This window comes from Onychomys torridus, chromosome 14, assembly GCF_903995425.1.
Source record: "Onychomys torridus chromosome 14, mOncTor1.1, whole genome shotgun sequence".
Taxonomy (NCBI): domain Eukaryota; kingdom Metazoa; phylum Chordata; class Mammalia; order Rodentia; family Cricetidae; genus Onychomys; species Onychomys torridus.
Window position 1 is genome coordinate 26,601,071 of NC_050456.1, and position 17,117 is coordinate 26,618,187.

At 39.6% G+C, this 17,117-nt stretch overlaps 1 protein-coding gene across 1 annotated transcript in view; it reads left to right on the top strand.

Moving 5' to 3' along the window:
- Ttc6 (tetratricopeptide repeat domain 6) overlaps window positions 1–17,117 on the top strand; it is a 160,737-nt gene that overhangs the window by 97,225 nt on the left and 46,395 nt on the right. Inside the window, exons 10-14 of the mRNA XM_036206397.1 lie at window positions 2,042–2,400; window positions 10,611–11,061; window positions 11,375–11,504; window positions 12,283–12,455; window positions 15,074–15,210. Of these exons, the coding sequence (XP_036062290.1) occupies window positions 2,042–2,400; window positions 10,611–11,061; window positions 11,375–11,504; window positions 12,283–12,455; window positions 15,074–15,210 (1,250 nt within the window). The remainder of the gene's footprint in view (window positions 1–2,041; window positions 2,401–10,610; window positions 11,062–11,374; window positions 11,505–12,282; window positions 12,456–15,073; window positions 15,211–17,117) is intronic.

Consider the following 17,117-nt stretch of genomic DNA (forward strand, 5'->3'; position numbering starts at 1 on the left):
GCATTTTCTCAATTAAGATTCTCTTTTCCCAGATAAATCTAGGTTTGTGTCTAGTTGATAAACACCAACCAGCCCAAAACTAACAAAGGAAGCAAAAAATCTTTATAACAAAACCTATAAAACACTGGAGAAATACTTTGAAGACACTAGAAGATTGAAATATCTCCTGTGCTCATGGTTGGCAGAGCTAATATGAATATGGCCATGTTGCCAAAAGTTATCTATAAGTTCATTGCAATGAGTGTCAAAATTCCAATGAAATTCTTCAAAGAAATGAAAGAAACCCTGTGTAAACACACACACACACACACACACACACACACACACACACACAACTATCCCAATCAGTTCTGAGCCCAAAGGTCAATGTTGGCAGTTATGACAGTACCTGATTTAAAATGATAGATAGCATATCCATGATGATAAAGATAGCAGGGTAATAGCACAGAGGAGGGTAAAGATAGCATAATAACATAGAGAACTCACATGGCCACAGTCATCAGGTTCTCAGCACAGATGCCCAAAGCAGATATTACAAAACTGAGCCTCTTCAACAAGTGGTTCTGGGAAAACTGAGTATTCACACATAGAAGGATAAAACTAGATCCTTATGTCCAAAAAAAAAAAAAAAAAACAAAAAACAAAAAACTAACTCAGACTGCATCATGTACCTAATGTAAGACATGGAACTTGGAAATTATTGATAAAAAACACTCTAAGATATTGGCATGAGCAACAACTTTCTGAATAGGTCCCCAGGAGCTCAGGAAATAATAGCAAGAACTGAAAAATGGGATTGCACAAAATTAAAAAGCTTTTGTTCAGGAAGGGAACTATTAGCAGGGTAGAGACAACCTACAAAATGTGGAAAAAAAATCTTTGTTAGATATTTGTGTGATAGAAATTTATATCCAGAGTGTAGGAAGAACAACAGCCACAAAAACCAAGAGAAGCATCCAATCCCTAAATGGACAAATGAAGTAAGCATACAATTTTTAAGATTTGAAGTCCAAATGGCTGATAAGTACATGGGAAAATGTCTGACATTCTTAGCCACCAGGTAAGTGCAAACCAAAACTACCCTGATAGTTGATATCATCCTGATCAGTTTGGCCATTATCAAGAAAACAAATGACAACCAACATTAGGGAGGGTATGGGCAAAGGGAATCCTTGTGCATACTACTAGTGAAAATGTAAATTTAGTGTCACTGCAGTGGAAAAATCAACAGCGGTTGGTCAGGAGCCTAAAAATAGAGCTACCACACTATCCAGCTTAACTGATCGGCATATTCCTGAATGAATCAAAATCAGTATACAATAGGTAATAAGAATAAAAGTACCCATGTTTATTGGGGCTCTATTCACAAGTTTTCATCAGTCTAGATGCCATCTGTATATAAGTGAGAATATGTGGAACATACACAAGTAAGTAGCATTCAGCCATAAAGGGTGAATTATGTCCTTTGAGGGGAAATGATGTAGGCTGGAGATGGTCATATGATGTGAATCAAGTCATGTGATGAAAGATGAATATTGTATTTCCTCTCATATGTGGATCTAGATTTTTAAAAGACATGGAAGCAGAAAGGAGACTGAGACGAGGAAGGACATCAGGATGAAGGGATAAGAAAAGGATAGGGATGAATGTGGTCAAAGTATATTACATTCATGCATGAGGATGTCATGATGAGACTTGTTATTTTTTTAACATTAAAAAAATTATTTATTAATGATGTATACAGGATGTATGACTGCAGGCCAGAAGAGGGCATCAGATCTCATTACAGATGGTTGTGAGCCACCATGTGGTTGCTGGGAATTGAACCTCTGGAAGAGCAGTCAGTGCTCTTAACCTCTGAGCCATCTCTCCAGCCCCGAAACTTGTTATTTTGTACAATTCATATATACCAGGGACAACTTTAAGAATGTATTATTTAATATTTATTCAATAAAGCCAAGTCACATTAATTACAGTTGCGATTGTATTAATTTTAAGTGTAGGACAACTCAACTGTTTCCACCTCTGTTTTCTTATTAAGAGATCAAAGTCTACAGTTGAGTTGAAGAAAGAAGAGACCCCACCGCCATTTATACTTAAGGATGACATAGACAGCAACCTGAAACATCTGCTGTACCAGAAGCAGGTGGAGCTGGAGCGCCAGATGGCTAGGCAAAGGGGAATATTTGAGCCCTCCATAAAAAGCAGTGTGGAAACTGTGAAGGAGTCAGAAAGCATGAAATACCTGTCTGTTTCTCTGGTTGAAGAATCAAGAAAAGCTGGCATTACCTACATTGTATACCCCAGGAAAAGGAAGAAATTATGGAAGAAAGGATTGAAATTCCAGAAGATTGCACTGGTGTATGAACAGCTATCCAAGCCTCCAAAGAAATTAGAAAGGTTATGTTCAAGTTTTTATGGCTTGCAGAGAGTATTATAGTTTGGGAACTTAATTTTATGATTTCATTCAATAGAGTTAATGTTCATTCTCCATGGAAAATATGCTGAATGGAGAGTAAATCTCCCATTTTAAAATATGTAGGCATTGCATAGTATAAATACAAGGATTGTTTAACTTCCTGTTTTAAGACTGAATCCATTTTATGTCTGAAAGAGTCTCTCAGTGAAAAGAAAAAAACATAACAATGCATTTGCTAAAGTGGCTTGATGCACAGGTCCAATCCCTATTCTAAATGAATATCGTCCACTCCAAAATCAAAATAGATTGCTGATATTTAACTGTTTTCAGATTTACATTTTTGTTGAATTGTGTAACTAATATAATAAATTTAAACATTTTGTGTGTTGTTGAGCCTTTCTTCAAGGATCAACACACAAATGTAATTATGTCTTCATCTCCATTGGCGGTAATAATGGCTGACATATTTTCAAAATGTGGAGAACCTGAAGTAGGAACAGTGCCTGCTCCTGGTATGTTCATGTTTACCGTTTAAGACACAGATAATTCTTGTAACCAATGCATCTTACAGAAGTTTCCATTGATTTCTCTTCAGACTTCCTCAGGTGACAGTCTGTTAAACTCAGGCTCACTTGGAAAGTAAAGACTTTCCTGGTGACAAGGGGTAGAAATGTTTCATTTATTTTGTTATTAAGACATGCTGGCTCTTTGGCGTGGTGGGTGACATTATCTTGGGACTCCAGAACTTAAAACTTTGTGGGAGACAGCAGGGACAGAGGCCAGCTGTAGTGCAGGAGTTCTCCTGTGTGCCGGTCTCCACTGGTCCAGTGTAGCAGGAAGACTTAAGGAAGGTTCGGATAGATTTTTCTTAGTTAAAAAATATCCCATAGGGAACAGTCAGACATTTGCTGCGTATTCTTGATACATTTGCTGATTTCAAAGTATGACCCTTTGTCATCATAGTAAAAGACAAGACCACACCATTTTGACTGCTCCTCAGGTGATGTTAGTCTAAGTAAATGGTGTAATAACAGATTAAACACTTTCTGGGAGTTTGAATACTAAGTTTCACCATTTTAAAAATTTACTTCAAAATTATTATGAAAGAGTTGCAAGTAAAAAATATCACAGGCAAAATCAAACAGACTCAAAGACTATAGGAGTCAGTGAACTGCTATACAGTCAAGTGGACACTGGTAGCAGAAGCTGTGGAGCTTCACACTGGTGTTTATACTTTTGATCCCAAATGTGTCTTTGTGCACTTATCCACCACCCCAAACAAAAATCCATGCCATAGTTAGAACCAGAAAATCAATTACCGTCATGCCTGCCCTCTTTTATAACTCTGTCCACTGCTTGCCTTCAGTATTTCCTCACTGCTAATATCCTTTGTTTTTTCTACATGCTATACTTACGCATGTGTACATTTTGGTATATATCAATGCTGCTGAGCTTTAAAGGAAAGCAAAATAACAAAAATCTGCAGGAAAATGGGAGAGTTAGAATGTACAATGTTAAGTGAGATCACACAATCTAAGGAAGAAAAACCATGCTTGTGCTCCCTCAAAGTGGAAGCTAGCCAACTCTCCCCATATAGAGAAATTTGCCTCTGAATAACCCGACTTATAATTTGCAGATGCTGGGACGTTCCCAGCAAGAAGTGTAGGAGGGCCTTTTTGCGCTGCCACTGCAGTGCAAGAGGTGTTTGTATCCAGGGTGGTACATGAGGACTTGCTATGTCCCTTTGAAATCTTAAACTAATTGATGTTTCAGTGTAGATAGGAAGTAGCGGTTAGCTCAAAAGAAGTTAGGGAGCACCTTGAAGATGATTTTATTTCTATATTTAGGACATTTTCCACTCATTTCGGTGACTCAACTTACCCTTTTACATTTAGCTTGCCTCTTGGTGAGCAGCAGCCGTTCTTGTCTGACTCCCTTCAAGACTGGACGTGGACCACATGTGCTTTTACATCTCAAGGCAAATCTTCACTCCGGGAGGTTATTCCTGCAGAAGGTCCTTGGGACTAACATCCCAGACTCATGCATTTCCTCTCAGCCCCTTCGAGACAGGCTGGCCCTGTTACTTCCCTCCTCAGCTGGGAAATGGCAGAATGCCACAGACCCACAACAGTAACCAGGCTTTGCTGTTCCTTTAGACAGTATCATCAACTCTGAGCCCCGAGTCGGGAGGCTGGCCAGTGAGGGACAAGAGGGAACCGTTGGTAGATGATGTCTTTGCTCCTCTGGCAGGGTTCAACCTCTCCTTATTCTGTTTCTTTGAAAACTGGAGACAGTTCAGTTCCAGGAACAAGGATGCGTCAGCTATCTCCGCATCTGTATTCTAGCTGCCACGCACTAGGCTCTTGGTGCCCAGACCATGCCGCTTTATTTCGTAGGCTGTTTCCTCATCTGGAAGATGTGCGTATCTGCTGAGGTTGCTTTGAGCTCAAAAGTCAGAGTCAAACCAACTTTATCCTTATTCAAATGGAATATCTTGAGCAACACATTTAAGCTGTTGAAAACTTCCCTGTTTTCCCTTCAACAGTGTCACATCTCACCTCAAGCTAATGACGTGTACACAGATTCCACCTTGAGAGCCTGGCCTCCCTCCATGGCAGATGAAGCAGCAGGTTAATCTACTGTGTTGTTCCTTCTAGTGAGAAACCGAGAACCATACTATTGGCTCTGAAAATGTGAATCTAGACTTTCTGATCATGCTTTTAATGTTTTTCTTCCCTTTTAATTTGGGCTATTTAATTTCAATGATCCGAGACTATAGCTTTTCCTTGTAAAAGTTCACCCATTATCTGTGTTTGCTTTTTACCTTCTTCTAGAGACTTGCCCAGCAAGTTCTAGTTGCTTATTTCCTTTAAGATATTATAATTATTTTTATCAGCTAATAAGATAATACATGCTCATTGTAAAAAATTTAGAAAATATTGCAGTCCGGTCACTAAATCACCATTAACATAGTTTTGAATGGGTACATACAAACACAGTCAAACAAATCTGTGGGAACAGATTAGCCTTTCTGACTATGCATGTATGTGAAATGTGTGCTTGTATAGTGTATTGAGCACATGGGATTCTATCCATCAAGCTCTGGCATGGATTGTTTCTGTGATGTAGGTAGTTGGTGGGGAAGGGTTGAGAAGAGACTTCTCCGAGGTTTACTTTACACCATCTATATTGTTTGATTTTTTTTTTTTCCCTACTGGACATACATTTATGGTTAAAAAGTAACTTTTTGATTTTCTTTTTAAAAGGTCTTTTGGGGGAAATCAGTGGAAAGTGGGGATTCTCAAAATCTATCTCCATTCTCTGTGAGTGTCTTGCAGAGCAGACCAAGGGGCTCTGGTAGTTAAAACATAACTGTGCTCTTTCCCAGATTTACAGAGCTGTAAATGAAATACACATGCATTTTAATTTCAAGTATTTATTTTGTGAATGGACCTTAGAACTGATAGTCACTTCTACTTTAAAGAGGGAATGTACTGCAGATGAAGTTAGAAGTGAGCAGGTAGTGAAGGGAAATTGTTACTTCAGTCCAGCAGTTCATTTCTTTAGAGGAAATTTATTGAGCACCTTCTGTACACCAGATACTCTTCTGGATAGGCAATTACCAATGAGGACAGTGAAGAATGCTAACCAATCTTCTGCCCTCACAGAGTTTCTAATCTAGTGGGAAAGTGAGGGTGGAAAGATGAACTCATGATATTGAGGAAGTGATAAGTATTATGAAGAGAATAAGGCAGGGCAGCAGGAGATGCTGTGTTAGACAGTGTTCGGATGCCTCTATGACTTAGAACTGAATGGTATGGAGGAATGAAATGTTTAAATCTCCGAAGAAAAGGTAAAAACAAGTGCAAATGCCCTGAGGTGGAGGATATGCTTATTGTTTTCAGACAGCACCCAGACCAGTGTCTGGGACACAAGAGATTGGTAAAAAAAAAAAAAAAAAAAAGTAAGGTCAAAGAAGTGTTTGGGGATAATGCCAGGTATTGCTATATTGGCCATGGTAAGTGAGAAATGTAAAATTACTCATAAGAGTGCCCAGAAGTCAAGGCTCTGGAGATGGCTTCGTGGGTAGGAATGCTTGTACATGCATTAGATCGTGAGTTCAAATTACCAGCACCCACATAAAAATGATGGGCATGGGTGCATGTGCCTGTAACCCTGTCATTGGGGGTGAGGAAAGGCAGAGACAGGTGGGTCTCAGCAGCTCACTAGCTAGCTAGCATAGCTGAAATAGAGCTTTAGGTTCAGGGAGACACTGTGGCTCAGGAGTAAAGTGGCAAACAACGGTGGGTAACCACCAACATTCTCCTCTGGCATCTGTATGTGCATTTATGAGTATTTGCACCCACACACACTTGCGCACATACATACATACACCATACACACACACACACACACACACACACACACACACACACACACACACCACACGTAAATTTACAAAAAGAAAAACATGTGTTTGTAAGTCATTGTAAACTTGAGATGTTTGTAGGCTATGATAAATATTTTGGATCTTTAAATACAAAAGGAGACCTTGCGAGTGGAGAGAAGTTTGTTGAAATGATCAACTATATATTAGAGAAAACTCACTATGGGTGTGGTATAGATTAAGAAATTGTAGTGGAGACACAGAGACCCACAAGAAAGCTATTGAACGATCCATCTGAGAAATGGCTGCTGGGTCTGACGTGATAGCAATACAGGTGGTAAAACACGGCCATATTCCAGACAGATGTTGGGGGCACAGCCAACAATATTTGCTCATGGATATGAGAAAAAAAAATGAATTAAGGACACTCTCAAGGATTTTTACTGGAGCAATTGAAAATATCAAAAGTTTTTCCCAGGTGGTCAAGACTCCACAAGGAACGGGTGGGCATGATGACAGTCAGAGAGAGGACTCATGAGAACGTGCATCCGTTTAGCTTTTCAGACCACAGTGACATTGTGGGACAGGTGAGATGGTGGGCAGGCCAGCAAAGGTAGAGAGTTGTGCTCCGGCTGTGTACATGTAAGCTTTCCGTGATGCGCCATGTCACAGCCATGGACAAAGCAAGCCAGAGCAACAGCTGTAAATCACATGCCAGAAAGTGTGACCTTTGCTTCAGTAGATACAGTTACCACATCTAGACCTAAGGTGGCCATTGAAACCAACACTCGACTAAACTTACATTCACTCTCAGTCACAGTAATCTTCTTCCAGACATTTGGTATTTTTAGCACTGGGCAAACAGGAAATGGAGATGTGGAGTGGTCCCCTGTATTTGTCTTTGAAATTGCTGATGGTGCCATTATCATGCATGTGATTCCCACCCACCCCCCACCTCCCACCCCCACCTCCCACCCCCACCCCCCTGCCCAGTGATCTGGTGGATTTTATTGTGTGCCGTCTTACTGCATGATGGTGTGGGGTGGGATGGGGCACCTCGAGAGACGCCTGCTTGGTCTTTATTACCATTATGTCTTTGTCTACACTGGATTCCTTTTGAGTCACTCACTGATGCCACATTTCCAGGATGAGAAAATAACAACATGCTGGGGCCTTCCTGAGTCCATTATTAGGCAGTCCAAGTCTAGTATTAGTCTTCCTATCATTTGATTAATTAGTTCCTTAATTTTATTGATGGACTCGGTGGCTTTGGGTACTGATGAGTTCAGAGTTAGTATCTACTGATCTCCAGAAAAATCTAAGTATTTGTTGTGTCTGGAATCTTTTGGTGGGAAATTCATGGATGCGTGTGTCACATGGTGGGGTACTCTCCTTGGGATCTGGCCTGTGCTCCATGACAAATGAGGTTTTAGGCTGTGAACTCTATTGGTCCTGAGATCTGGGCAAGAAGACATGAACCTCAACCATATAGCTATTTAGTTTTATGCCCAGCAGACCCAGAAGTTTCTTGCTTATCTAAGACAAACAATACCTTAGCAGGTTGCCCATCTGTCGCATCACTGAGAAACTGTAGCCATTTAGTTATTGCCATAGGTCCCTGCAAAGTAAAATGCTCTTGTTACCTTTCTGTTCCTGTGGTTAATTGTTGTAATTGTGTCTTTGGTGTCTGCAATAGCAGGGCAGTTTTAGCTGGGATTTGCCACTCCACAATCCTATTAGTCCGGCTGTGACCACTGAACCAGATCCGTTTCTTCCTGGTCCTCCAGTTACTCACCTCTGTCACAGCAGCAGTAGTGTTATTGTACGTGTTTTCCCCTTTACATTTTCTGTTTTCCCACCAGAGGATAGAGCTTGATTAAGAATGCCACATTTTATAGATCAATTCTCAGTTCCACGATGTTTCAAGTTCACTCTTCTATGGCAGGAGTTCTTAGAATGTGTTCTTGAATCAGTATATTTTATGTGTAAACTTGTTAGGATGCACAAACCCTAGGTCTCCACCTAATGCTTGTTAAATTAGAGATTTTGAAGGCCCCTAAATTAGAGATTTCAGCAAACCCACTGGGTGATTCTGATTCAGGATAACTTCCAAGACCATTTGCTAGGCATTGCCAGGGTAGTGTAACCAAGATAGAACTAACTAGGACCAGCAGCCACTAATCTAAGGGCATATAGTAGAGGATGGATTTGGAAGGGTAAGGGGCTGGTAGCGATGGTTCTGCAAGAGTATCCACATCTCACAGCTGAGAGACTTTGGGGAGCGCACAGATGGTAATGCAGTGTCGATATGAGGCAATGTGACAGTATAGTCACCAAAAGCTACTTATGCAAGGGGATATCACATCTCACAGATTAGGGATATGCCTTCTCTCAGCCAGTTTCTCCTGTTAGTGGAATTTGTGGGGAAAATCCCTTTTTTGCATGTCTGTTTTGTGTTCACTCTATTACCTTGGTGTACTTAAGGGGTTTGGACCCTCAGTAGGTACTACCACTATTCTATTCTTCTGAAGTGCCTCACTCAGCCCTCATCAGAGAAGCTTCCTCCTACAGTAGATAGGCACCAACACAGAAACCCACAACTAGACAATGTACAGAGAGTGAAAGACTTGTTAAGTTACTGTATGTCTTAGGGTTCCTCTTTTTGTGATGAAGCACCATGAACAAAAGTAATTTGGAGAGGAAATTTGGCTTACTCTTCCACATCCTACTCCATCAGTGAAGGAAGTCAGGACAGGAACTCAAACAGGGCAGGAACCTGGAGGCAGGAGCTGATGCAGAGGACATGGAGGGGTGCTGCTTACTGGTTTGTTCCTTACGGTTTACTAAGCCCACTTTTTTATAGAACCCAGTATTACCAGCCCAAGAGTAGTACCAACCACAGTGGACTGGGCCCACCCACATCAATCGCTAATTAAGAACATGTCCTACAGGCTCCCTATCTCTTGGAGGCACTTTGTCAATTGAGGTTCCCTACTCTAAGATGGCTTTAACTTACGTCAAATGACATAATACTATCCAGCGCACTGACCTCCAGGCAGAGCATATGAGAATGGCTTGCACTAAAATGTGGAGTGGGGATTCTATGAAGAGGCTAAAAGAATGGGAACCTTTTCCTACTTTTATTCTCCAACTTTGGCGCGATGACTTCCTTACAAAATAAACTGGGCAAATAAAAGATGACGGGGCTAAACCTTTCTCCAAACTTCCACTAGAATGTCTCGATTCTGTCTCCCTTAGCTATGACACTGCCACACATGCACGCACGCACGCACGCACGCACGCACGCACGCACGCACGCAGCCAATGCTACTGAATGAAAGCTCTGTTGCCAATGGAGAACTTGAGGAGGAACGGGCAGCTGCATCATTTGAAAGCATCTGAATGATCAAGTTTCATAGTTTACTGAAGACATAAACTTCAAGTTCTTACCCTTGGTAGCCTTTGGAAGAAGCATGTCCTTTGTCCCTTCTAGCTTACCTCTGAAATTCCCCTGCCGCAATTGTACTCACAGAAGATGAGGTTGCGAATTAGATCAGAAAGGAGCACCGTTGTTGTTATTCCAGCATCCAGGGAGGCTGCCCCATTAAACATGTATTTCCATTTAGTTTACAGAGATTCTTCCTATTGTGTTACAGTTTTGATGATTGAAAAAGTGAACTTGGATTATATAAATTAGCAATTTCTGATAATAGAAAAATAGTAACTTTGTATGTGGTTGAGTCATTGATCAGAAAGATAATTCTGCTTCTGTAATTAAAAATTAATCATTCTTTTTGAAACTAGATCAACATCTCATGGAATACTTCCTGGACAGAAAAAATTTTTCCTTAGAGTTCCAATATACGAACGTCCAATAAGGTCTCCCAGTGTACCCACGATTTTAAATTTTGATAAATTTGTTCAAAGTAAAGGAGGAATACCAGAAAATACTGATTCTCGAACATGGGTTACTGAGATGTTTTCTAAAGAGAAAGCTCAGAAAACACCTATACCAGTTATATATGTTCAAAAAGACGTCCCAGAACCAGTGGCAGAGCTCCCCAAACTGGAACTAAATGATCATGTGAAGTGTGACCTTCCACCAGAGGTCATTAAGTATTATGAAGCTGAAGTGGAGATGTTGACTCAAGAAATAAAGAATGAGAAAAGAAATCCTGTGTTCGCATATTGTAGGCGTGGAGCTATTTATAGAAAACTGGGAAAGTTGCAAAGTGCCATGAATGACCTCCAGGAAGTAAGTTTTAAAGACTAAAAATAACACAACTCACCATTTACATTGCTTTTCTTTATACAGTAATTTTTGTTGAGATATTGAACAGCGAATGATTGTAGTACGGTTTATGGGGTTGGGAGATACAATTATTGGCATTTTCAAATACTTATTAAAAACACTAGACTTTTGTTTTTTGATTTGGGAGGTTTTATTTTATGTTGCATGCATGGAAAGCCACAGATGTCAATGATGCTTGAAAAACTCATTTAATGGTGTTTCCCCACTCCTTTTGAAAATCAACTTACCAGATTTTCTTTACACATGTGTTTTTCAGACCATATTTGTGGAGCCATTGTTTCTAAATGCCTATTGGCACAGACATTTCATTTATCTTTTCCAAGACAAAATTAATGATGCTTTGGATGACTTGAATTTTATAAGTAAATATAATAAAAACCATGCAGGTGGGTTGCAAATGGAAACAGTTACATTACCTGTCTCTTTATCTCAACTTTTGTCACTATTAAAATAGAAATAAACTGATAGGTACAAGTTCTGAAATATGGTGTGGCTGCCTTAGCTTTGGAGTTCGTGTGACCTTATGTTGCTTTCAAATAGCTCAATGTGTTTGAGTTTCTTTTCTGGAGACCTGTCTCAGCACAGGGCCTTTCGCTCGTCTCACGAAGAGAACATGAACTCACACTTGTAGATGGGTGTCAGTTTGTAAGTCTTCTCATGACGACAAGTTTCAGAAAGAGAGCTGCGCCGCTCTGAAGGGCTTGCAGTGAATGAAACCCACACCTGTCATAGGTGCTGTTTTCTAATTGCCCAAACTTCTAGAAACGTAGAATTTTCATACCCATCTTTATATCCCTGGCACTCACAGATCCACACAAGATAGCACAAGCTAGCTAAATGTTTTCTGATCTGTGTTGGTCTATGTGCTCAAAGTCCATACAATTCTGTGTCACTAAAACCTAACTTTTTACCACAATTGTTAAGACTGAAACATTTTAAACAGATACAGTAGTGAGTGGTAATTTTACCACTTCAGGGTAAGACTACTTGAAACTGCAAATGAATATTTAGACTTCAAGGATAAATTTGGAACTTAGGGTAAATGAAATAAAGTATACCAGTAAAACAAGCCACTTGAGGACGGCAGTTTTGAGTGGAATTGCTGCTGTCAATTCTCACAGTTAATGAAAAGATTGTAAAATGGAGTTTACCTTTCATCTTTAGAGGCATACTTGTCAAAGGCAGAGATTTTCAGAGAGAAGAAGGACTTCACACTGGCGATTTTGAATTACAGCCAGGCAATTAAGTGCAGGCCCAAAGATGCTGACCTCTATTTCAAGAGGGGGGAACTGTATGAGAAGACAAACAGTGTGCTGGCCATTGACGACTATTCAAAAGTAAGCTTTACAACGCCCCATGCTCCCATTTATAGATTTTGTATTGCAAACGTTCTTTTTAGACTTACTTTAAGAGTGTTTGGCTTGCAAGTATGCACCTGCACCAGGTGCATATATGGTACCTGCAGAGGTCAAAAGACCATTAAGTTCCTTGGAACTGGAGTTACAGATGGTTGTGAGACACCACATGGGTGCTGGGAACCAAATCCCAGGTATTCTACAAGAGCAACAATCCGCTAACAACCACTGAGTATCTCTCTCACTTCCTAGCCAAAGTTTTTAACAGCCACCACGTGTCTTATAATCAAATTATGTTAGGAACTAGGACTTTCCATTGCTGGTTTGCTGTTATCACCAATTCCATGACTTAAAAGCGTCGGCAAATGTTTGGAAATCAAAGGTAGATGGGAAGCACTGAGGCAACCTTAAAGAAGTCTCAACTTTTCTGGTTCTCTATTCTTGAACTAAGAAACATGGTTTTTAGAGGCCTTTGAAAATTGCCTTTTCTCCTTAGATAATTGAAGAAATTGCTAAATTCTCCTTTTGCTAAACTCTTGAACAGGTTCTTGAAGAGGCTTCAATCACAGACTTATTCGCTCTTTCATTCATTCGCAAATATTTGTTGACTGAGATACAGCATAATATAGTATATAAATGGTGAATGATACAGAAATGTGTCTGGATTATGCAGATCTCCAAGAAGAGTTACTTGAGGGAAGATAGACACACATACATGAGATATGAAATTATGATAGTGCCATGAAGGAAAGAAGGTTGGGAGGGAAGTACGTGTATTTGTAGGTGTTGGGATGTTCATAAGGAAGTGAGCTTTTGACTGAATCACACACCTGAGGCTGCCATCAAGAACAGGTTTCCCATGGTTCCAGCAAGACTTTCTCATCTACTGACTTTTAACTATAAATCTTAGTCCCGTGTGCAATGGACAAATTAAAGGAAATTACTTAAATTATTCATTTGTGCATATTCCCAACTGCCATGTTTCTTCCTGGGTTAGCTTAGCAATCTGCTATTTATGGCAAGTATTATTGGTCATGTAGCTTCTGATCTAGAAGTCACCAAAAATATCTCTCTTGAAGATTCGAGTAATATTACACATACTGAGTAGGTTTAAATTATGAATATATACATAGATGTATATATAGGTATGCATTCATACATATCCATACACATACATATATGCATGTAACAATTAATGAAAAAAGAGATCATGAATTTGAAAGAGAGCAAGGAAGAATATATGGGAGGGTTTGAAGGAAATTAAGGGAAGTGAGAAATGGTATAATTATAATCTCAAAATTAAAGGAAAAGCATTTTAATATTAATAATTATTGATTTACCTCACTTTCTGCATCTGACACCAGTAGTTTAGCAACGGATGAATATAATGACCTGAAATCAAACAGTTCTCAATGTTTCTTTCTGCTTTAAACATCCCTAGAGACCTCTTCTGTTTGGCAGTTCCTTCCTAGTGTCAACTGGCAAGCCACTGCCCAGGTGAACATATGGGTGACTGTGCCCTCTGCTGCTTCAGATGGCAGTGTGTAATTATGAGCCACGTCTCTGCCATTCCATTTCTTCTTCTCACATTAGGGACTAGGTGCAACCATAGTCTGTATGGCGGAATCAGCTCAGCTCCACCACCTACTGTTGGGACAGAATGATAGGAGACAATGCAGCTCCACTCTTCAGTTCTCTTACTTTTGAGATTATAGTATAATTACATCATTTCCCCCTTCCCTCTTTTTGTTTTTCAAACCCTCACACATATCCCTACTTTGTCTTTTTAAAATTCAGGGCCTCGTTTTTCATTAATTGCTGTCACATGCATAGATGTGTGTGTGTGTGTGTGTGTGTGTGTGTGTGTGTGTGTGTATTCCAAATTGTTTAGTCTGTGTGATGTTACTCCTATGTATTTTGTGAGGGCTGACCATTTGATATTGGATGACCAATGGTGTGCTCATGCCTGAGGAAGACCTTTTCTTCTGCTTTCAGCTTTCCTTAGTTGCCTGTACTTCTTTGTGTACAGATGAGACCTCCTGGTCTTTCCCCACCCACCTAGTCATGCCTGTTATTGCTGTCCTCAACTGGCTCATGTTCAGGCAGCCATGTGGGTGAGACTTAATGGGGGTAACTTCTGACATTACTAGGAGGCATAGGAATTTTTTTTTTTTTAATCAGTGTAAGTGTCAGCAGTCAAAAGCTTTGGTTTCTTGTATTTACTCTTTGTCTTTCCTTGTGGATGATATTTCCCCCTCAAGAATTTGACGATGGTACATTTCCTAATATAATCTTTTTGTTTGTTTGTTTGTTTGTTTGTTTGGTTTTTCGGGACAGGGTTTCTCTGTGTAGCTTTGCGCCTTTTCCTGGAACTCACTCTGTAGCCCAGGCTGGCCTCGAACTCACAGAGATCCACCTGGCTCTGCCTCCCGAGTGCTGGGATTAAAGGCGTGCGCCACCACCGCCCGGCTTACTAATATAATCTTTAAACACAAATCTGAAAGTGTGCTCCTTTTGTGTAACTTGAAGTTGACTATGCACTCATTTTAGTCTTTATTTTCCTGATCGTGTGATGTGTTTGCATCCTCACACCACTCTAGTGTATTTTCTATGATCCCAAGAGAACAGATGCATGGATGAAACGTGCAATGCATTGCTTTGAAAATGAGAACTGGATGGGAGCCATATATGATTTTACAGCTCTGTTAAAACTTGAGCCCCGAAATACTTGTGCAAGGTAAGAATTACTTTAGATGAAAAATTTCAAAATGACTTATTATTTAAATGTATTTTCAGGAAAAATTGCTGGACATAATTTGACAACCATTTTATTTTATTTTATCTTTGGTTTTTCGAGACAGGGTTTCTCTGTGTAGCTTTGCGCTTTCCCTGGATCTTGCTTGGTAGACCAGGCTGGCCTCGAACTCACAAAGATCCACCTGCTTCTGCCTCCCGAGTGCTGGGATTAAAGGCGTGCGCCACCACCGCCCGGCTTGACAGCCATTTTAAAACAACAAGCTAATTTCAGTGTTGAGTTATTTTTTTGCATTTACAAGTGCTAACCACTTTGTAACTATATAAAGCATTGCGTATCATCCACAACTTCCTTCTTTACATTTCTTTTTCATTCATCACCTTTGTGTCCACTGAGTACAGAGATCTGTTCAAATATATTTCTGTAATACCTTATTGTAGCTTGTATATTAAGCTTCACCATTTATTTTGTTTATTTTATTTTATTGTTTCTTTCCTTTTAATGAAAATAGATTTTTTTTCTCATATAGTATACCCTATGATTATAATTTCCCCTCCCTCTTCTCCTCCCAGTTCCTCCCCACCTCCCCTCCTATCCAGATCCACTCCCTTTCTATCTCTCATTAGAAAACAAGCAGGCTTCTAAGGGATTATAATAACATAAAATAGAATATAATAAGATAAAACAAAAGATAACACACAGGAACAAGACAAAACAAACAGAAGGAAACAATCCTAAGAAAAGGCGCAAGAAAAATACCAAATATATATGTATGTATATATGTGTGTATATAAACTCTTACTGTATTATGTTTCCATACCACCAGTCAAGTGGCCTTTAATCTTAGCTGACTCTCCTCATATTCCCTCCCTCATCCGATGACCCTCTTCCACTCGCCTCCCCACTTGACCCTATTCTAGTCCCCACCCCAGCCATCCATTACTACGTATTCTATTTTACTTTCCTAGGGAGCTCTGTCTGGCCCCACCTAATCTTACTCTATACCTTACCCCTGTGGTTCTATAGATTGTAGCTTGCTTATCATTGACTTAACAGCTGATATCCACGTATAATGTGGATACATACCATATTTATTTATCTGGGTCTTGGTTGCCTCATCTAGGATGATTTTCTTCTAGTACTATCCATTTATCTGCAAATTTCATGATGTCATTTAACAGTTGAGTAATATTTAATTGTGCAAATATATCATATTTTCTTTATCTGTTCATTTGATGAGGGATATCTAGGTTGTTTCCAATTTCTGGATATTATGAATAGGGAAGCAATGGACCCCAAATTTTTATTGACCTTTTCAGCATTTTTCTTATATTACTCTTATCTCTACATTATTTTAAATTTAGATATTTTCAATTTGTATGCGCACTTTGTTTGAAATATAGTTATGCCTTATTAAACTTTGTGTATTAATTTTCAAATGTAATGTCATTTTGATTTTTAGTAATACTTGCAAACATGGGTACAAAGTGAAATGGGATGTGCATTCATTTGCAATAAATAAATCAAACTAACATGCCTATCACATTACATCCATATTTCTTCATGGTGGTTGTCAATTCTTTCAGTGATTTTGAAATATACAACCCATAACTTGTAACTGTCATCACCACGCTGAACAATAGATACATGGATTTCATCTTTCCTGACTGATCCCTTGTACTCTTTGGCCAGCATCTTTCTTTGTTCATCCACTCTGCACTCCAGCCTGTAGTAGCCTGGACTCTACTCTCTGCTTCTGCCAGCGTGCCACATTTAGGTTCTACCAAGTCAAATCAGGATATTTGTCATTTCCTGCTTGATTTATTTCACTTTGCATAATGTCTCCACCTTGATTCCTGGTGTTAAATTTGACAGAACTTCTTTCTTTT